Here is a 23,731-nt window from a genome sequence, read left to right as displayed (position 1 = left end):
GGGAGGAAAGGACATGAAAACATTTACCAAAAGTGTCAGTCACTATAGAGATTGATAACATTTAGGTCATAAGCTTTATTGTTCTTTGAGATAAGGAATAATTGTCCTTGGCCTGGTAAGTGACTTGCAAGGACACAAAGAGAATGTGGAGTTTTATGGAAGCTTAACTAAAAATTCTCATCCAGGCAGGTGCAGTGGCTCAACACCTGTAATCCCAGCACTTTGGAGGCCACAGTAGGTGGACCACTTGAGCCCAAGAGTTCAAGACCAGCCTGGGCAACATAGTGAGACCTCATCTCTACAAAAAGTACAAAAATTAGCCAGGCACAGTGGCAGGCACCTGTAGTCCAAACTACTCAGAAGGCTGAGGCAGGAGGATCACTTGAGCCCAGGAGATCGACACTGTAGTTAAGCCAGATTGCACCACTGCCCTCCAGCCTGGGTGACAGGGAGACCCTGTCTCAACAAAAATTCTCATCCACAGGCCGAGCGTGGTGGCTCACACCTGTAATCCCAGCACTTTGGGAGGCCGAGGCGGGAGAATCACCTGAGGTCGGGAGTTTGAGACCAGCCTGACCAACATAGAGAAACCCCGTCTCTACTAAAAATACAGTAATTAGCTGGGTGTGGTGGTGCATGCCTGTAATCCCAGCTACTCGGGAGGCTGAGACAGAATCTCTTGAACCCAGGAGGCGGAGGTTGTGGTGAGCCGAGAGCGCCATTGCACTCCAGCCTGGGCAACAAGAGTGAAACTCCATCTCAGAAAAAAAAAATTCTCATCCACATAGGTGTGATTTGTGTGAAGCATGGTAGTTAATTCAGTCTACAAAGTTTTTTTTTTTTTTTAATGACGTTTATTGTGGGTTTCAGCAGCTAACATTTGAAAGCAATGTCTGTGAGCAGAACATAAAACTCATTCTAGAGTGCTTAGCAAGGTCTCATGCTTGAGGAATTATCGTACTTGGAGCTTTTAATCAGCTACTGTTGGATTCGGCGAATCGATTGGATCTGGGAAGTCTGGGCATGAGATCCCCACTCTCTCCAATGTTTATAGTCTCCTCCGTGATGGTCACATTCCAAGATATACTGATACCCACGATATCCAGGATATTGGTAGCAAACCCAGCTGGGAAATTCAAAGTACATTTCATTATTAAAACTAATTAGGAATCTGGTTAACACCCCAAAATCTGAGCCTCTTTCCTCAGCTTAATGGTATGGGATGCTTTTAGTCTTAGAAAAACATAGCCATCCTAAATGTGTCAGGCGCTATTTGTAAGCATAATACGGCTACAGCTAGTTGATTAGCCTTAATCATCAAGAGGTGTAAGTAGTCAACATAAATTCTTCCATAGAGGCATGTCTGGGGGAGATAAATCTGCAACCTTAAGTGGTAGTTGGTATAAAGAACTTGTGATTCAAAATTACGTATAACTAGAATGTGACATCTATACCAATACATATGAAATCTGATTAAAACAACCATTGATGCAACTTCAGGAGTTACTTTGAAGTGTATTCCAATCCTGTTGTTGTACTTACGCCCCACTTTGTATCTTCATGGAGCCGACTTCGTTGTTGGGCCAACCCATGGCTTGCAAGGAGGGATAGTCGTCAGAGATCTCCCACTGGCGTCCAATAAAGTTTTCCTTCTCAAAGATGGTCATCTTAGACTCCTTATGATTCTGTAATTCATAAATCGTTTTAAAATGTTCAGTACTAGTGCTGTGGCTATCATTCACGTTTTTCAAAATTGAAACACTTTTTTTGGATTACACAAGGAAGCACATGATACTTTATTTTAAAAAGATTAAGGCAACATATATGTGAGAAAAAAGTTACCCATAATTTTATTTATTCCAATTTAAATACCATAACATTTGGAATGTACAAATAACATATACTGTTTTGGAACAATGAAGAGGATTTGACAGTGGGAAAAAGTACTAACAAAATGCAGCCAACCAAGGGATGAATACTCACTAATGTGAAAAAATATCTCACAAATTAATACAAAAAGTAAGCCCAAATATGTATGTGTGTGCTTGCGTGTGTATGTGTGTTGTTGGAAATAACCCGTATGTCCAGTAGGGGACATGAATACTACACAAGCATTAAAAAGGCAGAGACCAACCTGTATGAACTTCAAAAATGGACAAAACTGTTTGATGATAGAAAGTGGTAGGGGAGCAATTGAGTGGAAAGGGCCACCAGGGAACTATGATGGAATGTTCTTTATATGGTTAGGGTGTTGGTAACATGGATCCATGTATTTTTCAAAACTCATGAGAATATGCACTTAGGATCTGTGCATTTTACTGTATGTCAGTTATACCTTAGGGTGGAAAAATGAAATGTTTTTAAAAGATTGAAATAATTTCCAGATAGGGAACTATTTGTTTGGATTAGAGCTGTTTCGGTTAACTTCTCCATCAGTTGAATTTTGGCAAGACTTTGAACCAAGGTGAGATTATTAACCAAAATCACAAGAAACTCACATATAGACTGAATATTTGGAAAGGTTCTAGCCCAACCTAACTCCTAATACAGGGATCATTTTTCAACACACCCCTGAAGATCATCCTGCTTTCTGCTTGAACTCTTTCCAAAGACCAGAAACATCCCAGCCTGATGCATTATTGAGTAATACTTAAGTGTTCAGAACAAGAAGATGATTATCAATCAATGTAGATAGATAATGGAAGACTTGCCTATTTTTTAGTCATTCCCACTTACTGAAAGGTTACTTCAGCATTTCCCTGTTTCTGCAGTAAAATGTTGCACAGATTGAAATTTAGATGGCCAAGGATTTGCTTTTTACTACAGGGTAAAGACTCACTCATTTACTAGTGTTTCACAAGTTTACTGGGCTCTTGAGTATCCACTTATTGCCACCTGTAAGGCCCTTAGTTTTAACTTAAGGGAAATACCACCTGGTGGAGAAAAATCAAATAGCAGGCTTAGAGGAGAAAGTGATGTTTTCTCTTTTTTTTTTTTACTTTTGTCTTTTTTCCTGCCACATTCAGCATAACTGATGAGAAATAGCATGAACGTCAGTCTGTCCACACCCTCTTGTCCCATCCCTCATATGCACAGAAGTGGAAATTTCAGAGACTCACAGCTGAACAGATGGGGCGGAAGGACATGAGACGCTCAATGTGGTAGGCATTACTCCCACTCCAGGCATCCCAGCGAGGGTATTCTCCTCTCTCCAGGATAAACTGTTGCCCACAGAAGCTGGTATGCTCATAACCAATCCAGCTGCCAAAGACATGTAGTGTTTGTTCATGGTGTTCAAAGCCTATATGGCCTTGGGGAGAAGGCATCTTTCGTTTTAGATAAGTTAATAGTGGGGTAAGATATCAAGCCAATCCCAGTAGAGCTGTACAAAGTAATTTATCACAAGAGGTGAGGAATGAGTTGACAGGTATACTAAGCAGGTTTATAAATGTAATATTTGTTTTGGGATTATCACTGAAAAGTTCTGTCTACTTCACTGGTCTGAGTGAAGTGTATTAGCAAAGCCAATCTAAAATTGTATTTCCTGGCTGGGTGTGGTGGCTCACTGTAGTCTCAACACTTCAGGAGGCCAAGGCAAGCAGATCGCTTGAGCCCATGAGTTGGAGACCAGCCTGGGAAACATGGCAAAACCCCATCTACGAAACTCAAAAATTAGCCAGGCGTGGTGACACACTACTGCAGTCCCAGCTATTCAGGGGGCTGAGGGTTGAGCCTTGGAGGTGGAGGCTGCAGTAAGCCGTGATTGTGCCACTGCACTCCAGCCTGGGCAACAGAGTAACACTTTGTCTCAAAAAAAAAAAAAAAAATTTTTTTTTTTTCTTTTTCTCCATACCTGGTTCAGGATCTGGTGACTGACTATTGCAAGCTTGTCCAACCTGTGGCCCAAGGGCTGCATGCAACTCAGGACAGCTTTGAACGCAGCCCAACACAAGTTTGTAAACTTTCTCAAAACATTTTGAGTTGTTGTTGTTGTTGTTAGCTCATCAGCTATCGTTATTGTATTTTATATGTGGCCCAAGACAATTCTTTCAGTGTGGCCTAGGGAAGCCAAAAGATTAGACACCCCTGGACTATTGCTTTGGCTCAAGCCAAACCTGTTGACTTATTCTTAAGAAAGCACAGGGATGAACAAGCAACTGATGGATTACTAGTCTCTTTTTTCCTGTGACTTGCAAGTTCTTTCTCCTAGTGCCCCATACTTATACTTAAAACTTGAAACACTCAGTTCAGTTTTTCACAATTGGGTCTCAGTGATGACACCTTAAAGTGTTACTTCTTTCAAAGGACTGAAGAGCTTAATTTTGGTGGCAAGCAACTTGTGGAAGCCTATCCACATGCAAGGCCAGTTCTGCCTAGTCAAGGGCGAGGCTTTTCCTTAGGTGTTTTCAGGCTAATGATAAAGGCCTCAACTACTCTGCCAAGAGTCAGAGGACAAAAATGAGAGGGTCTCCCTCACCAAGATTAACCATCAACAAGAAACTGCCTGAAAGATGAATCAGGAGCTAATATGTCTCTGGAGTCATGGAGTTGAGGTTTTTTTTTTTTTTTTTCATAAAGAAATTAGCTAACAGTGTCTGCTCTGGGACATGCAGGAGGAGAGTTAGCCATAGAGGCAGCCACTTGACACTTTCTTCTTTACCAATTTTCTGCAGGCAAGAAAAACTCAAGGGTCTTGTGGCTGTTCTGAGGGCACCCTAGGTAGCAGCCTGTGAACTCCAGAAGCAAAAATTTGATTACTGCCACTGCCCCACCCCATTGTATGTATTTCTTTATCCAGCCCCTGAAATCTAGTACCAGGCCACTAAGAACCTCATGTTCCTTCTAGCTTTGGCTTACTAAATTATGCATGTAGTGATTTCTTTCAAGGCCTCTCTCTGAGAAATGACTAGAGCCTAGGGGGACATCCTTCTTCCCCTATCCCCACTCTGTGGTCCCATGTCTGAAAGGACTTGAAATAAGGGACTGTGGTTCTGCAGAGGCCCATACTCACGCGCCACATTCCACCTTGAGGGACCGGACATTATCAAAACTGCGCTCAGAGACATTTGGACAGGAGCTGGTGAACTCCATCCTCTTGCCCTGAAAGTTCTCCTGATCATAGATGGTTATCTGAAATGAGATTGAATGGCACAAGAGAGCTAGAACCTGGTACATCAGGAAAAACAGAGGCCCAGGTCAACAGCTTAACTTGTATCTGACTCTGTGCTTTCTGTTACCAGCTGTAGCCTGGGATGCCTGATGAGGTCTCTTCCAGTGTAGACAGGGCAGGAAGGGGTCTGAATTAACGCCACTGGTTGGTGTTCATTTGCCCAGAGTAGGGATGATGTGGAGGGAGGATTGGTTTATTGTAGAAATGGTCTGCCAAGGATACTAGCTAGACCAATGGACAGGCCAAGGACTTATGGGCTTCCATTCCACCACAGTTCCTTCATAAGCATGGCCCAGAGGCCAGGATTCTGGGAGTCCCAGGAGTTCCTTACAGATTCTTAGCTTCTCCAGCCACACCCCCATAGAAACCAAGGGTGTAAAGGAGAGTTATGGTTGGCCGGGCGCGGTGGCTCAAGCCTGTAATCCCAGCACTTTGGGAGGCCGAGACGGGCGGATCACGAGGTCAGGAGATCGAGACCATCCTGGCTAACATGGTGAAACCCCATCTCTACTAAAAAAAAAAAAAAAAAAAAAAAAAAATACAAAAAACTAGCCGGGCGAGGTGGCGGGCACCTGTAGTCCCAGCTACTTGGGAGGCTGAAGCAGGAGAATGGCATAAACCTGGGAGGCGGAGCTTGCAGTGAGCTGAGATCCAGCCACTGCCCTCCAGCCCAGGCAACAGAGCGAGACTCCGTCTCAAAAAAAAAAAAAAAAAAAAAAAAAAAGGAAAGTTATGGTCAACCTTTTTGCACTTTGAACTAAAACCTGGCTTGTGGACCTGGCCAGAGGACCACTCCCAAAGCTGTGAGTTGGCCTCAGAGTTGACCCAATGAGGAGAATGGGGAGTGTTGGAGAGAGGCCAGTGAGAGGCCTGAGGATCAGCCACTTCGGCCAATGGTTAAAGCCAGCCTCAGGCTGGGAGGCTGAGTCCTGTAATTGATTTGGGATCTAGTAGTAAATCTCTTTATGGGCCCTCATTTTCTCCATGGATATAATCATTGCTGGGCTGCTGTATTTTAAGATGACTTTAGTGGGAAGGAGAGAGGAGTTAGGAAACTAGGTATCATCTCCCACCCATCATTGGCGTCCAGAGTCATCCTTCCTTTGTCCGACAGGACATCCTGAGAGATCCTTCCTTCGACAGCACTGGAGCTTGTGTGAACCTTTCCCCTACAAACTGGGTTTTTTCTGGTCAGTCACTGCTTCATGGATGAGCACGGGCTTGGGGCCTGCTCTGTGCAGCATCTCACCCCTGCCCTGTTGGATGTGATGGGGGTGGGCTTACCTTCCATGGCCCCAGGGACCCCTGCGTAGGGTTGGTCTGAGCCATCTTCGTGGTTGGAAGGGTTTCTGGAAGACAGAGCACACGTAAATGAGGTGGCCTCTGGGGAGGAGGGTGAGGTGAGGGAATGCCTCGAAAGGTAAAGGAGACTTGAAGTCTGCAAGACAGACTTTGGTTGGAATTCTGGCTCTGCCGCTCACTAGCTGTGCCTCGGGATTTTTTGTTGTTGTTGTTGCTGTTTTGAGACAGGGTCTTGCTCTGTCATCCAGGCTAGAGTGCAGTGGCACAATCTCACTTCGCTGCAACCTCTGCCTCCTAGGCTCAGGCGATCCTCCTGCCTCAGCTTCCCATGTAGCTGGGACTACAGGCATGCACCACCATGCCCGGCTAGTTTTTGTATTTTTAGTAGAGATGAGGGTTTCACCATGTTCGCCAGGCTGGTCTCGATCTCCTGACCTCAAGTGATCCACCCACCTCGGCCTCCCAAAGTGGTGGGATTACAGGCGTGAGCCACCGCACCCAGACTGAGCCTCAGTTTTTCCATTGGTAAAGCTTCAACATGCAGAGTTATTGTAAGGATCAGAAACAATAGGCTGGGCATGGTGGTTCACGCCTGTAATCCCAGCACTTTGGGAGGCTGAAGCGGGTGGATTACCTGAGGTCAGGAGTTTGAGACCAGCCTGGCCTATGTGGTGAAACACCGTCTCTACTAAAAATACAAAAATTAGCCGGGTATGATGGCACACACCTGTAGTCCCAGCTACTCGGGAGGCTGAGGCAGGAGAATCACTTGAACCCAGGAGGCGGAGGTTGCAGTGAGCTGAGATCTCGCCACTGCACTCCAACTTGGGCAACAGAGTGAGACTCCATCTCAAAAAAAAAAAAAAAAAGGATCAGAAACAATAATGCAGGTAAAGCACTGACAAGCATTGTAACCCTGTCCTCTCATTTGCTTTCAGGTGACAGTATTGCCTCTGTCCGCAATATAAACTCTTTGGCAACCACCTAGGCCAGACCCCTCATGTGACTGGCCAAACAGCCAGCCATGCCAGGATCCCAAGCCCCAAACTCCCTCGTAACCCTTCATGGTCTCATCCTTATCTGGCTCCTTTCGCTTTTCTTTCTTTCCTTTTTTAGACGGAGTATTTTTGTATTTTTAGTAGAGACGGGGTTTCACTATGTTAGTCAAGCTGGTCTGGAACTCCTGACCTCAGGTGATCCGCCCGCCTCGGCCTCCCAAAGTGCTGGGATTACAGGCGTGAGCCACCGTGCCCGGCCATTCCTTTCTGCGTTTCTATCTCCTAGGTCCTACCCAACCTTGACCTTGCCTCCTCAGAGGCTTTCCTGCCTTCTCCAGCCCACAGCCACTTGCCTTCTTTCTTGATTTCTGGCACTCATCACAGTACCAATCTGTGTTCTGGTTGGATGTCCTGGTGAGCACCTCAATGGCAAGACCTGGGTCTTCTAGGGGATTGGTATAGCATCGTGCTGAGCACATGTGGGGATGAGGGATTGGGGGACATTGAAAAAGACTAATTGAAGGAAAGTGAAGAAGAAAAGAGTTACAATAGTTAACACTCAACAATAGCTATCTACGTGTCCGGCCCTGTTTTAAATGCTTTACATGCATTCACGCATTTAATCTTCACATAAAGCCTATGAATTAAGAATTATCATTATCCCCATTTTACAAATTAGGATACTGAGGCTCATAGAGGTTAGGTAGACAGTAAAGATAGTAGGATGAGTTTTAAAAAAGGAACGACAGAGCAAGAAAGGAAGGAAAAGAGCGGGGAGGAAGGGAAGAAGGAAGACAGGCAGGTGTGTATTAGGTTTCTTGACTTAGGACAGATATTCATGGCCCTCCATCTGGCTGGTATCGGGCCCAGGAATGATGCGTGCAAACTCTGTAATATATCTTTCCATTCTGAATCTCTGAATAAGCAACATTTCCCAGGTCCTGCCCCCATACTTTCTCCCTGCTCATTTCTTGGGGGCTCATGCCCACCCCCCAGCCTTGGTTGCTAGGGCAGTGGTTATTGCTATATAAGTGACTCCTCTTGGGATGACAAGAGAAGGCTACCTTCTGCCAGAGTTCCCCAGTCTTCTCCAGCCACCCTAGAAGGCTCTACACACTAGACAGGAGAACTGGGCCCTCTCCTGGGCATGTCTCTGCAGGGCAAGGAGAGGAAGGGCAAGGGCACCCTGAGGGCCTTACTCACCCAGCTCCTGCTGCACAGTCTGGGTCTCCATCTGGTGCCACTTGCTCTGTGGCCCCCCTCTTTATAGCCCTGCGGCCTCTGGCCTCTGGCCCTGTCAGCACTCTGCTCTCCCTCTGCCTTTGTTCCCCCTGATCCCCAGAGCTTTGGTGGCTCAGCTTGCTGGGCAGGCATCCCTTGGGCCTTTGTTTAAACCAGGGATACAGAAATCCAGAGAGGCCCCTCTGTTGTGGGCATGGCTGGCTGCTGCAGGCCTTGGCTGCTCTAGTCTTTCTTAATCTTAGAGCAGCTAGGGGGTGAGGACAGAGGTCTCTGCCATGAGTATTTGTCTCTTGTCCTTCTCCAGGTTCCTCACACCACCTTAGGATCTTCCTAAGACCCTGGGAGACCCCATGTCATATCAAACACATCAAAATGTACCTCACTTCCATACAGGATATGCATTTCTTGTTGTATAAAAATGTGAAAGAGCCGGGCGCGGTGGCTCAAGCCTGTAATCCCAGCACTTTGGGAGGCTGAGACGGGCGGATCACGAGGTCAGGAGATCGAGACCATCCTGGCTAACACGGTGAAACCCCGTCTCTACTAAAAAATCCAAAAACCTAGCCGGGCGAGGTGGCGGGCGCCTGTAGTCCCAGCTACTCGGGAGGCTGAGGCAGGAGAATGGCGTAAACCCGGGAGGCGGAGCTTGCAGTGAGCTGAGATCCGGCCACTGCACTCCAGCCTGTGCGACAGAGCGAGACTCCGTCTCAAAAAAAAAAAAAAAAAAAAAAAAGTGAAAGAATTATTATAATTCTGAACTCTATTGAGAAAAAATGGTTTGTTGTATTCTTGGAAATTTTTTTTATGCTGTATTTATATATAACTATGTAAGCGTTGACTTCAACTGTAGTTGACTAGCAGACATGAGTCTCTCTGTAGCTATTAAAAATTCCTTTTACTTTTGTAATTTTCTTTTAAAATTTTGGAGCTATAACTTTTGGGGTTTTTAAAAAAGAATTAAACCATTTATTGAATAACTCCTATATATTAGACATGTGTTAAATGCTTTACTTGAAAGGTTTGAATTAAATACTTTTCCACAAGAAAAGAAAGAAATACTTTTCCACAGCCACCACAACAGTGCTATTTTCATCTCTGTTTTCCAGATGAAGAAACTAAGACAGAGAACAATCAAGTGACTTGCCTAAGGTCACGATATTTATAATGGCAGAGCCCAGACTCAAACCCAGTTCTAACCAACACCGAAGTCACTGCCCTGCACTGGCCCTCCCTCAGGAGTAATGCATAAATGGCCCAAAAAATTCCTGGAGAGGAAAGAGACCTCCCTGGCTAGAACTGCAATTCTGAATATAAACACTGAGCATATAATGGATGCAACTTTATCTGCTTCAAAAGGGGAAGGAGCCTAGAAATGAAGCAATTTTTCCTCCTCAAATTACCTTGACTGCCTGTCCCTTTGTCTTTAATGTTAATTCCTTTCACCATTCTGCTCCCAAACAGGACAGGTCCCATGTCAGTTCCAGGAGGAAAGGGCTCTTTCAGCCTGCAGGCCATCGTTGGGCAGCAGTAGGAAGGGGAAGAAGGCAACCCTCTGAATACCTCCTCTGGACTCACCATCTAGATGTGAAGGGTTCACCTGCTCCATCTCAGATTCCCAGGGGCCTTCCTGTGAAGTTGTCTAGGCAAGTGGTGATAGGGACCTAGATGTCCTTACTTCTCCCCTCTAGCTCACCCAGGCCAGGGGCGAGAATTCCTGCCATCCATGCCTTCAAAACCAATTTTTTTTTTGTATTTTTGAGACAGAGTGTTGCTCTGTTGCCCAGGCTGTAGTGCAGTGGTGCGATCTTGGCTCACTGCAACCTCTGCCCCCCAGGTTCAGGTGATTCTCCTGCCTCAGTCTCCTGAGTAACTGGGATTACAGGCACCCACCACCATGCCCAGCTAATTTTTTTGCAATTTTAGTAGAGACAGGGTTTCACCGTGTTGGCCAGGCTGGTCATGAACTCCTGACCTCAAGTGATCTGCCCACCTCAGCCTCCCAAAGTGCTGGGATTACAGGCGTGAGCCACCACGTCCAGCCAATTTTGAAGTTTTACTGTATTGTTTTAGGTCTTTGGAAATCTCACAGGCCCAAGTTACTAAGTGTATAGTACCTTAAAGGGTAAAATGACTTCTCCCCAGAAACTTCAGGACACTTGATGAAGGTTAGGTAGGGGAATCATGGGCCTCCCCAGGGGCCCTGAAGAGGCAGATGTGTTCTTCAAGCATCACAGATATTGTGAGAAGCAAGAGGCTGCAATGGATGTGGAGGTCTTTGAGCCAGGCAGATGTGGGTTCAAATCCCAGTTTCCCGGCTGGGAGATTTGAACAAGTCACTCAGACTCTCTCAACTTCAAAAATAGAGAGAATATCTGCCTGATACATTGTAGGCTTATGATTCCTTACCCTACTCTCTTTCTAATGACAGATACTATTGAAAATTTCATAGTAGCTTGGAGAGGAGAAGAAAGTCCTCCCATTTCCTCTGCAGCCCCCGACTCAAGTTTCATCAGTGCCCCCCTTTTTTTTTTTTTTTTTTTTTTTTTTTTTTTTTTTTTTTGAGACGGAGTCTTGCTCTGCCGCCCAGGCTGGAGTGCAGTGGCCAGCTCTCAGCTCACTGCAAGCTCCGCCTCCCGGGTTCACGCCATTCTCCTGCCTCAGCCTCCCGAGTAGCTGGGACTACAGGCGCCCGCCTCGTCGCCCGGCTAGTTTTTTGTATTTTTTTAGTAGAGACGGGGTTTCGCCGTATTAGCCAGGATGGTCTCGATCTCCTGACCTCGTGATCCGCCCGTCTCGGCCTCCCAAAGTGCTGGGATTACAGGCTTGAGCCACCGCGCCCGGCCTACCCCTTTTTTTTTTCAGAACCAAAAATAAGGGGGTGAGGTCTGGTATGTATTCAAGTATTTGCAGATTTGGGCAGAACGTTCGAGACCAGGGGTGTCCAATGTTTTGGCTTCCCTGGGGCACATTAGAAGAAGAATTATCTTGGCCCACACATAAAATATACTAACACTAACGATAACTGATGAGCTAAAAAAAAAAAAAAAAATTGCAAAAAAAAAAAAAATCTCATAATGTTTTAAGAAAGTTTATTAATTTGTGTTAGGATGCTTTCAAAACTGTCCTGGGCCACCTACCACCTACAGGCTGCCGGTTGGACAAACTTGCTCTTAGACATGTAAGTCTGATGCTAAGCATGGCACATCGCCCCAAGGATGTTTCTGATGCCTTGATTAACTCGTGATGTCTGGACGGATGTCTGGCAGGGGACAGAGTTGCTTTTGGTATCATAGCATGCTCTGGCCACCTGGTGGCTGTGCAAGGGTTTAAAGCACTAGCTGTCTATGGTTGGTGATTCTTCTTTCCTTTCCCTTCTCTTCTTCTTTCCTTTCCTCTCCAGAATTAGGGTCTTCAGGAAACACTCATTTAGTCATTTTTTCAATCATCCACTCTTAGGCTGGCTTAGGCCCTCATGGTGTGTCCTCATGGCATCCCGTGCTTTTCCAATCACACAAGGTCACATTGATCATGCTGCAGAAATTGCTTTAGGAACTAGAAGTACTGGTTTCCAAGGGTTCGGGGGAACTGAGGCACTTGGGGCTCAGATAAAGGACAAGACTTTTCATAATATATTTTTCTGTAATCTTTAAATTTTGAACATTGAGAACATATTTTCTATTAAAACAAAGTGATTTAAAAAAAAAAACATTGTTTACCTATCTAATTCTTCCACTAGGCTCCATGCTGTATAAGGGCAGGGGCTTCATCTGTCTAGTTCACTGGGTTTGTTTGTTTGTTTGTTTGTTTCTCTTTTTTTTTTTTTATTGAGACAGGGTCTCACTCTGTTGCCCAGGCTAGAGTGCAGTGGCACAATCATGGCTCACTGCAACCTCCACCTCCCAGGCTCAAGCAATCCTCCCACCTCAGCCTCCCAGGTAGCTAAGATGATAGGTGTGTGCCATCATGCTCAGCTAATTTTTGTATTTGTTTGTAGAGACATGGTTTTGCCATGTTGCCCAGGCAGGTTTCGAACTCCTGGACTCAAGGGATTCACTGGCCTCAGCCTCCCAAAGTGCTGGGATTACAAGTGTGAGACACTGCACCCTGCCTGATTCATTGCTATGTCTTCGGCTCTAAGCATAACTTCTAGCTCAATAAGTATATTTTGAATGAATGAATGAATGAATGAATGAATGAATGAATGAATGGGTTTTGTGATTTTGGTGGCATAGTCCTTATTGTTAGGAGCACCCAGCTGAGTTTGGCCTTCTCACCCCAACCACAACTGGCCTGCTTGTGCTTCACACACTCTCAGCATTGTAATATGGGGGCTTTCCATCCTACTGAATTGCTAGTACATGGAGACCAACTTAGCTAATTTTTAATTTTTGCAGAGAAGCGGGGCTTTTATGTTTGATTGAAAAGCCCAAATGCACATGCACAGAACTATAGTGGGGGTCGGGTGGGAATCAGGATTATTGTGCAAACAATTTACAAATATCCATCAAACATTCGTGGAGTCCTAAGTCTTCGTCTGGCCTCAACCCACTTTTCTCAATCACCTTAAGTCCCGAAAGATTGAGGATCATCAGCTGTCCAGTACTGACCACGAAGCCTTCCAAATATCAACTCAGTATAGTTTTTAACAGAGTTCTAGAGGATTCCCCCTCTGACATTGTCTGGCACTGCTGCTTCCCTTGCTGCAGCCCCCAGCCCCAACTCGTTCCAGGAAAGTTAAAGCAGAGCCACTCAAGGAGTGGGAATGAAGGGAGCAACCAGCTTGGAATCCCTTCTCCCAGGCTGGGTTTGGGTCTCTCCTGCTAATCCTTATTAATAATAACTACAGCTTACTGAGCACTGACCGCAAAACCAGACAGTGCCTTTGTAATCCTTACCACAATGCCGTGAAGTAGATAATAATAATAATAATAATACCCATTTTATAGATGAGCTAACTGAGGTTCTGAGAGGCCAGGGAAGTTCTGGGCCAGGGAACCTAGCAGGGACTTCAGTACATGTCTATCTGACTGCAAAGCCCATCTTCTTTCTTCCTGGCACGAAGTAGGATGATAATATCTACCTTAACCACTGCTATCAGAGGAAGGGAAATAAAGGGGTTTAGGGCAATGCTAGGTACTCAGAACTCATCACCATATGGTAATTGCATTACTGATTGTGCCAAGTCAGATACCATCTTTTGCCAGATTCTCATAGAGACAAGTGGGAGCAAGCAGCACAGATTTTTTTTTTTTTTTTGAGACAGAGTCTCGCTCTGTCGCCCAGGCTGGAATGCAGTGGCCGGATCTCAGCTCACTGCAAGCTCCGCCTCCCGGGTTCACGCCATTCTCCTGCCTCAGCCTCATGAGTAGCTGGGACTACAGGCGCCTGCCACTGTGCCCGGCTAATTTTTTGTATTTTTAGTAAAGACGGGGTTTCACTGTGGTCTCGATCTCCTGACCTTGCAGCACAGATTTTAGAAAAAAAAAAAAAGATAAAAAAGTTTCCTTTGAATTTGGAAAATTCACTCCATTTTTCTTGTTTTCCAATATTTTTCTTTATTAAATTTTAGCAGCGTATTTTGTCAGTCTAGTTTTCTAAAGGGCATGGATCTATTGGGGACACAGATTGCAAACTGTTCTCAGCCTACACACTCATTGCACAACTGAGTGAAAAAACTAGCTGTCCAGAGGGGTGCGCTGTTAGATTTAGGGGTGATATCTGACATTAAGAGGACCTTGACAGCTCCCCAAATGCAACCTGGGCAGTTCGAACCTTGGGCTTCTCGACACCAGGGCTACATGCCAAGCATTGTAGATGCTCAATGGAATTTTGTGGATGGCTTGGACTCCCTGGCCTTGCTTCTAGGCCAGGGGAGAGGGAGTGAGGTCATGGGGCCAGGGAAGCCCTTGGACTCAGCACTTTGTGGTAAGTGCACAATGGAGTTGGCCAGGCGGCTGAGCAGCACTTTTGTTGTGTGGGAATAAGCAGGATGGGTACAAAGCAAAGGGCCCAGTCAGCGTTCAGCATGGACCCACCTCCCCGATGAGGGGCTGCTGCTGCAGGATCTTGTTTTTTTGCACTGTGCCTTTATACCTCTTTAAACAGACAGGGGAGCCAGGGCCTGGCGGGGCCTGAAAAGCCAGTAGGGCAGGCACTGGGGGAGAACGTGCCTCCATTTCTTTCTGAACCCTTTCTGAGGTCATCCATTCCTCTGCTTCCAGGCATAAAAGGATGCCAACCTGCTAGGAGAGCTGTTGTCCTAAGGGCCCAGCCTCCACAGCCTGCTTGCTCTGTGTGTAAATGACTCAGAGCATCTCAATTCAACTCAGTCTAAGTTAACTTCTCAATACTGCAGCTTTAGTCACTTCCTCTCAACTAGAACCCCTAGAAACAGAGAAGTAGATACAAGGATGGGACTTGTCCTATTGTGTGACACTCAGCCCACTCTCTCCACTGTAGCTAAGCAGTCCAACTCGGTCTCATTCAGGATTGCTAGATTGAGCAAGTAAAAATATAGGATACTAAGTTAAATGTGAATTTCAGGTAAATAACGGCTTTTTTTTAGTATCAGTAGATCGCAAACATTTTTTCTACTAAAAATTATTTGTTGTTTATCCGAAAGTCAACTTTAATTGGGTATCCTGCTTTTTATCCGTCAACCCTAGTCTTATCTTGCTTTTGTCTGGAGCACCCCATGATCCCCCTCTGCCAATCTGCTTCTCTTTTGTCCTTTGGAGAAGACAGTGTAAAGAGTCACCACCTGCAGGAAATCTTCCCTGGCTTACCCAGGCTGACCAGCCAACCACAGCATCCTATAACAAAGAGGAGAAAGGAAGAAAACCAATATGTTTTTAAGTCTTTTTCCAAATGTTGTCTAGTTTAGTCCTCCCAAATAACCCTGGGAGATATGCCTAACTAGCTCCATTTTCCAATGCAGAAAACAGACTCAGAGAACTTATGTTATCAACCTGAGGCCATATAGCTAAGAAGTGGCAGAGCCACATTACAAACTCAATTCTCTTTGTTTCAAAAATCTGTATTTTTTTTTTATCATGTTGCTTATAGGCATCCCTCTTCCTCTTGACTTGTGTGAACAACAGAGTAGCCAGAAAAGTAACTTTATTCTCATCTCTTCGGCCCCTTTATTTATTTATTTTTCTGGTGGGGCTAGTTTACCTTCTTTGCCTTGGATGTATATTTGGATGGACTCATGGCTTTTCTGGATACTTACTGGTAATAAAAAGTTAGATGGTTACCTTTTCTTCTTCTTCTTCTTCTTCTTCTTCTTCTTCTTCTTCTTCTTCTTCTTATTATTATTATTATTATTATTATTTGAGACGGTCTTGCTCTGTCACCCAGGCTGGAGTGCAATGGCGTGATCTCAGCTCACTGCAATCTCCTCCTCCTGGGTTCAAGCGATTCTCTTGCCTCAGTCTCCCAAGTAGCTGGGACTATAGGCATCCACCACTACGCCTGGCTAATTTTTGTATTTTTATTAGAGATAGGTTTCACCATGCTGGCCAGGCTGGTTTCAAACTCCTGACCTCAGGTGATCCACCCTCCTTGGCCTCCCAGAGTGCTGGGATTACTGGCGTGAGCCACCGCACCCGGCCTATTTTATTTTTTTGAGACCGAGCCTCACTCTGTCACCCAGGCTGGAGTGCAGTGGTGTGATCTTGGCTCACTGAAACCTCCACCTCCCGGGTTCAAGTGATTCTTGTGCCTCAACCTCCCAATTAGCTGGGATTACAGGCACCCGCCATCACGCCTGGCTAATTTTTGTATTTTTTGGTAGAGATGGGGTTTCGCCATGCTGGCCAGGTTGGTCTCAAATTCCTGGCCTCAGGTGATCTGCCTGCCTCGGCCTCCCAGAGTGCTGGGAGTATAGGCATGAGCCACCTCGACTGGGCCTAGATGATTACTTTAAATCACTAAAAAAGACAATCTCAATGTTAAATGCGAATGTTCAGTGTATGGTGGTAGCAACCAAAACTTCAATCTCCATTCAAAAGTAAGTCGTCTGTTTGTAATCCCAGACAGGACATGCTTTAGGCAGAAACCCTGGACCCACGCAAAGTGAACCCTTTTTTCTTTCTCCCACTGTTTCACTGGTTTCTGACCCTTCCAGAAGCGGAAGGAACAAGAGAGGAAGAGGGCAGAAAATGTCTTACTTGACTGGTCGTGTGGTTAGATGGCTTCACACTCTCTGTATCTGGCAACTCTTCACAGCTGTCAGTCTTGTGGGCACTTAATGGTTCTTGGGAGAGCCCGCCACTTGGAGTAACTTTGATCTAGGTCTATGCATCTCCACTCTGGCTACCTGTTCCTTCTACGGCTCCTAGGCACCTGCTGGTCACCTACAGTGTCATTCTGCTAAGGACACATCAGTCCTCCAGGTCTAAGTCGCTACAGCCCCATTCCAGCTCCCTCTCAGGCATGACCTCCCTCTTATCCATGGGAAGCACTCACACATGCTTTGCCATGGCCAGTTCTGGCATGTGGACTTGTTCTTACTCAATCAGCCTCCTTTGCTTGGCCTCATCCCTCAGCAGTTGCCCAGCCTAACTTCTGACCTTTAGATTCTAAACTGCAGGCGATACATCTTAAGCTTTCAGAGTGGGCCCCTCGTAGCCTTCTCCTTTGCCTTGCAGTGAAGCTTCTTCACCCCTTCCCCTGAAGGGCAGTGGGATTCACAACACAGCTGCCTCCCAGAATTTTCTTTCTGCCTCTGTCTCCAATTTCTCCAGCTCTTTTATATTCTTGGTATAAGTAGAAAGTGTAGGCCACGCAGTATGGCTCATGCCTGTAATCACAGCACTTTGGGAGGCCAAGGCCGGTCAATCACTTGAGGTCAGGAGTTGGAGACCTGCCTGGCCAACATGGTGAAACGCTCTTTCTACTAAAAATACAAAAATTAGCCAGGGTGTGGTGGCATGTACCTGTAATCCTAGCTACTGGGGAGGCTGAGGCAAGAGAATGACTTGAATCTGGGAGCGGAGGTTGCAGTGAGATGAGATTGCGCCACTGCATTCCAGCCTGGGTGACAGAGTGGACTGTGTATCAAAAAAAAAAAAAAAAAGAAAAAGAAAAAAAGAAATTTCTGCATAATGGTCTGTTGCACAACTCACTACTTTGGTTTTTAATATCTACCACTTTGGCGACTCAGCCGATTTTTCTTTTTTGTTCTTTTTTAGAGACAGGACCTTGCTATCTCGCCCAGGTTGAAGTGCAGTGGTGCGATCATGGCTCATTGCAGCCTTGAACTCTTGGGCTCAAGCGATCCTCTCACCTTAACCTCCTGAGCAGCTAAGAATACAGGTGTGCACCACTATGCCTGAGTAATTAAAAAAAAAATGTTTGTGAGACAGGATCTCATTGTGATGCCCAGGCTGGTCTTGAACTCCTGGTTTCAAGTGATCCTCTTGCCTTGGCTTCCCAAAGTGCTGGGATTACAGGTGTGAGCCACCATGCCCAGCCTGAAATTTCCACAGTAACATCCTGCTCCTTGTGTATGTTCCTTCACACTGTCTTCAAGCTGCTTAACGCCTAGACTCCCTTTGCTCCCAGCAGGTGACATTATAACCTATTTTATCAGGCATAGATTTCCTCAGCTTTCTGCCCCTGGAAGCTGCAATACCTGCAGGAGTATCTATTACCACACTCACCTCACCTCTTTATCTCCAGCCCCAGATGATCAGCACTTCCTGTCCTGAATTATATACCCTCTTACCATCTCAGGAACTTCTTTTAATCAATAGCCCCCTTTTATCTAGTATTTTAAAAAGCAACTCCTATAGTTTGTTAGAAAATTATGTATAACCTAAGAGGTCATATTTTCTTGCGTAATAAATATTTAGTGCATCAAAGTTATATAATATGTGTGTGTGTGTGTATGTGTGTGTATATATATATATATATATTTTTTTTTTTTTTTTTTTTTTTTCTGAGATGGAGTTTTGCTCTTTTTGCCCAGGCTGGAGTGCAATGGCAGGATCTTAGTTCACTGCAACCTCTGCCTCCTGGGTTCAAGCAATTCTCCTGCCTCAGCCTCCCTAGTAGCTGGGATTACAGGCGTCCACCACCATGCCCAGCTAATTTTTGTATTTTTAGTAGGGACAGGGTTTCACCATGTTGGCCAGACTAGTCTCAAACTCCTGACTTTAAGTGATCTTCCACCAGCCTCAGCCTCCCACAGTGTTGGGATTACAGGTGCGAGCCACCACACCTGGCCTACATATTTTTTTAAAACCCAGCAGCTACTCTGCCCAGAGGTTACCATTTTCAACTTTTTAGCTTTTTTTCTGGTATTCATCGATTTTGACGTTATATATTAAAGGTTTTGGCAGATAAGATTTTATCCCTCTGGCCAGGCATGGTGGCTTATGCTTATAATCCCAGCACTTTGGGAGGCTGAGGTGGGAGAATCGCTTGAGCCCTGGAGTTTGAAACCATCCTGGGCAACATAGTGAGACCCCATCTCTACAAATTTAAAAAAAAAATTAGCAGGGCATGGTGTTTCATTCCTATAGCTCCAGCTACTCAGGAGGCTGAGGCAGGAGGATTGCTTGAACCCAGGAAGCAGAGGTTGCAGTGAGCTGAGATGGCACTACTGCACTCCAGCCTGGGTGACAGAGTGAGACTCTGTCTCAAAAAAAAGAAAAAGAAAAAGAAAAAAAAAAGGGCCAGGCACGGTGGCTCACACCTGTAATCCCAGCACTTTGGGAGGCCAAGGTGGGCAGATCACCTGAGGTTGGGAGTTCGAAACCAGCCTGACCAACATAGAGAAAATACAAAAAAATTAGCTGGATGTGATGGCACATGCCTGTAATCCCAGCTACTCGCGAAGCTGAGACAGGAGAATCACTTGAACCCAGGAGGCAGAGGTTGCGGTGAGCCAAGATCACGCCATTGCACTCCAGCCTGGGCAACAAGAGTGAAACTCAGTCTCAAAAAAAAAAAAAAAAAAAGATTTTATCCTTCTTATGGCCCTCTCCCCCTCCCCACCGTCCTATGGATGTATTATACATTTTACTTAAATCCATATTCAGCATTTCCATGTCTATGAATTTGTAAATATTGTTCACTGCTGACCAAGTAAAATTTGATAACATTTCCTTTCTTGAACCATGTTTTGCTTTTTCTGGAGTTAAGAAAATGCCTAATGTTTTTCATAGGTTCAGTTTCCCAGCATCTTCATTAAATACTTCTAACACAGGGTGGGGAACATCACACACCGGGGCCTATCATGGGCTGGGGGAGGGGGGAGGGATAGCATTAGGAGATACACCTAATGTAAATGACGAGTTAATGGGTGCAGCACACCAACATGGCACATGTATGCATATGTAACAAACCTCCACGTTGTGCACATGTACCCTAGAACTTAAAGTATAATAATAAAAAAAAGGTAAAAAAAAATACTTCTAATAGGATAGTCTACATTTGAACCTGTCAGATCATGTCTCAGCTCCATTTTTCCCCCTGGAGACCTCTTTTCTGGAAGCCTCCCACCTCAGCCTCCCAAGTAGTTGAGACTACAGATGCATGCCATCATGCCCAGCTAATTTTTGAATTTTTTGTGGAGATGGGGATTTGCCACGCTGCTCAGGCTGGCCTCAAACTCCTGGGCTCAAGTGATCCGCTCACCTTGGCTTCCCAAAGTGCTGGGATTACAGGTGTGAGCCACCACGCCCAGCCTGGAAGCCTCTGTTCCATTCCAGTCTGGGGAAGTTTCTCCCTATGCTACTCCCTATGCTAATCCCTATGCATAGCTACTACCCACAGACTTCTCTTGACTGATGTCCTGGGCATCCCCTTTGCTTTGCTTGCCTTCAGGGTTGAACCCTATATCTTCCTCTTTCATAGTTCATCCTCTTGTTTTGGTAAAGCACATTCTCTAATAGTGTCCTGAGACATGGTACATGGAGATAATTTTTTTGAGATCAGAATGTCTAAAAATGTATTTTCATACAGTAGCATTTGATTGAAGGTTTGGCTGGAGGTAGAGTACAGTACCAGTACTCTACAAATTGTGAAAATACTTCCCCTTTGTCTTCTATGTGCAGTGTTGCTATTGGGAAGTATGATGCCATTTTGTTGTTGTTGTTGTTGCCCGGGCTGGAGTGCAATGGCGTGACCTTGGCTCACTGCAACCTCTGCCTCCCAAGTTCAAGCGATTCTCCAGCCTCAGCCTCCCGAGTAGCTGGAATTACAGGTATGCGCCACCATACCCGGCTAATTTCGTATTTTTAGTAGAGACGGAGTTTCTCCATTTTGGTCAAGTTGGTCTCAAACTCCCAACCTCAGGTGATCCCCCTGCCTCAGCCTCCCAAAGAGCTGGGATTATAGGAATGAGCTACCATGCCATTTTCTTTTCTTTTTTTTTTTTTTTTTTTTTTGAGACGGAGTCTGGCTCGGTCGCCCAGGCTGGAGTGCAGTGGCCGGATCTCAGCTCACTGCAAGCTCCGCCTCCCAGGTTCACGCCATTCTCCTGCCTCCGCCTCCCAAGTAGCTGGGACTACAGGCGCCCGCCTCGTCGCCTGGCTAGTTTTTTGTATTTTTTTTTTTTTTTTTTTTTTTTTTTTGAGGCGGAGTCTCGCTCTGTCGCCCGGACTGGAATGCAGTGGCGGGATCTCAGCTCACTGCAAGCTCCGCCTCCCGGGTTTACGCCATTCTCCTGCCTCAGCCTCCCGAGTAGCTGGGACTACAGGTGCCCGCCACCTCGCCCGGCTAGTTTTTGTATTTTTTTTTTAGTAGAGACGGGGTTTCACCATGTTAGCCAGGATGGTCTCGATCTCCTGACCTCGTGATCCGCCCGTCTCGGCCTCCCAAAGTGCTGGGATTACAGGCTTGAGCCACCGCACCCGGCCTTTTGTATTCTTTAGTAGAGACGGGGTTTCACCGTATTAGCCAGGATGGTCTCCATCTCCTGACCTTGTGATCCGCCCGTCTCGGCCCCCCAAAGTGCTGGGATTACAGGCTTGAGCCACCGCGCCCGGCCTACCATGCCATTTTCATTGCTGATTCTTTGTATAAGATTTTCTTTTTTCTTTCTAAAGCTTTTGGATTTTTTTTTTTTTTTTTTTTTTTTAATCCCTAAAGATCTGAATTTCCTGAGGCTATGCTTTGGTGAAAATCTTATTTTCTTTATTTTTCCGGGCATTTAGTAGACTTTTCCAACCTTAGGAAATCTGTGTTCTTCAATTCTTGGAAAAATTCCTGTAATTTTTTTAAAAATCATTTTCTCCCTTGTATTTATTGTTTTTTTCTGCAACTTCTATTGGTTGGATGTTGGACCTCCTGAATTGATATTCTAGTTTTCTTACATGTCACTTCTATTTCATGTTTCTTTGCCTTTTTTGTGACTTTTTTTTTTTTTTTTTTTTTGAGAAGGAGTCTTGCTCTGTCACCCAGGCTGGAGTGCAGTGGCCAGATCTCAGCTCACTGCAAACTCCGCCTCCCGGGTTTACGCCATTCTCCTGCCTCAGCCTCCCAAGTAGCTGGGACTACAGGCACCCGCCACCTCGCCCGGCTAGTTTTTTGTATTTTTTAGTAGGGACGGGGTTTCACCGTGTTAGCCAGGATGGTCTCGATCTCCTGACCTCGTGATCCGCCCGTCTCGGCCTCCCAAAGTGCTGGGATTACAGGCTTGAGCCACCGCGCCCGGCCTTTTTTTTTTTTTTAAGACAGAGTCTTGCTCTGTTGCCCAGGGTGGAGTGCAGTGGCACAATCTGGCTCACTGCCCCCTCCACTTCCAGGCTCAAGCAATCTTCCTACCTCAGCTTCCTGAGTAGCTGGACCCACAGGTGCACGCCACTATGCCTGGCTAATTTTTTTTTTTTTGGTAGAGATTGGGGTATTGCCATGTTGCCCAAACTGGTCTTGAACTCCTGGGCTCAAGGGATCCTCCTGCCTGGGCCTCCCAAAGTGCTGGGATCACAGGCATGAGCCACTACATTCAACCTTTTTTTCTGACTTCTAAGCGATTTCCTTGATTTAACTTTTAACTCCTATTAATTTCCTACTGCTGCTAAAACAAATTGCCCCATAAAAAGGGAACACATATACACTGTTGGTGGAATGTAAATTAGTATAATCTCTATAGAAAACAGTATGGAGATTTCCTTTTTCTTTTCTTTCCTTTTTTTTTTTTTTGAGACGGGAGTCTCACTCTGTCACCCACACTGGAGTGTAGTGGCGCTATCTTGGCTCACTGCAATCCCCACCTCCTTGGTTCAAGCAATTCTCCTGCCTCAGCCTCCCGAGTAGCTGGGATTATGGGCACACACCACCTCACCCAGCTAATTGTTTTGTATTTTTAGTAGAGACAGGGTTTCACCATGTTGGCCACACTGGTCTCGAACTCCTGACCTCAAGCAGTCCTCCTGCCTCAGCCTCCCAAAATGCTGGGATTGCAGGCATGAGCCACCACACACAGCCATGGAATACTGCTCAGTCATAAAAAAGAACAAAATAATGTATTTTGCAGCAATTTGGATGGAGCTGGAGGACATTATTCTAAGTCGAGTATCTCAGGAATGGAAAACCAAATACTGTATGTTCTTGCTTAGAAGTGGGAGCTAAGCTCCCATGTACACTACTCGAGTGATGTGTGCACTCAAATCCCAGACTTCACCACTCTACAATTAATCCATGTAGCCAAAAATCACTTGTACCTTAAAAGCTATTCAAATTAAAAAATTTTTTTTAATTAAAAAAATGGCTGGACATGGTGGCTCACACCTATAATCGTAACACTTTCAGAGGCTGAGGTGGGAGGACTGCTTGAGCTCAGGAGGTTGAGACCATCCTGGGTAACACAGCAAGACCTGTCTCTACTAAAAAAAATTAAAAACAAAAATTAAAAAAGCCAGTTGTGGTGGCTCGCACCTGTAATCCCAGCTATTTGAGAGACTGAGATGAGAAGATTGCTTGAGCCTGGGAGGTCAAGACTGCAGTAGGCTGAGATTACGCCACTGCGCTCCAGCCCGGGCGATAGAGCAAGACTTAACTAAAAAAA

The 23,731-nt window shown here is 45.5% G+C and overlaps 1 protein-coding gene across 1 annotated transcript; it reads right to left on the bottom strand.

The window, feature by feature from the left end:
* Window positions 1–846: 846 nt before the first annotated feature.
* On the bottom strand, window positions 847–10,227 carry CRYBA1 (crystallin beta A1). The gene is made up of 7 exons (XM_030924082.1): window positions 10,113–10,227; window positions 7,769–7,939; window positions 6,455–6,519; window positions 5,012–5,130; window positions 3,120–3,261; window positions 1,543–1,685; window positions 847–1,126 (listed from the first exon to the last, which is right to left on the bottom strand). Exons 1-7 carry the CDS (start codon window positions 10,225–10,227, stop codon window positions 979–981), a joined length of 903 nt encoding a protein of 300 aa, XP_030779942.1. The 3' UTR covers window positions 847–978.
* Window positions 10,228–23,731: the final 13,504 nt, after the last annotated feature.

The sequence above is a fragment of the Rhinopithecus roxellana genome, chromosome 19, assembly GCF_007565055.1.
Source record: "Rhinopithecus roxellana isolate Shanxi Qingling chromosome 19, ASM756505v1, whole genome shotgun sequence".
Taxonomy (NCBI): Eukaryota; Metazoa; Chordata; class Mammalia; order Primates; family Cercopithecidae; genus Rhinopithecus; species Rhinopithecus roxellana.
This window is presented reverse-complemented; position numbering and strand designations above follow the sequence as displayed.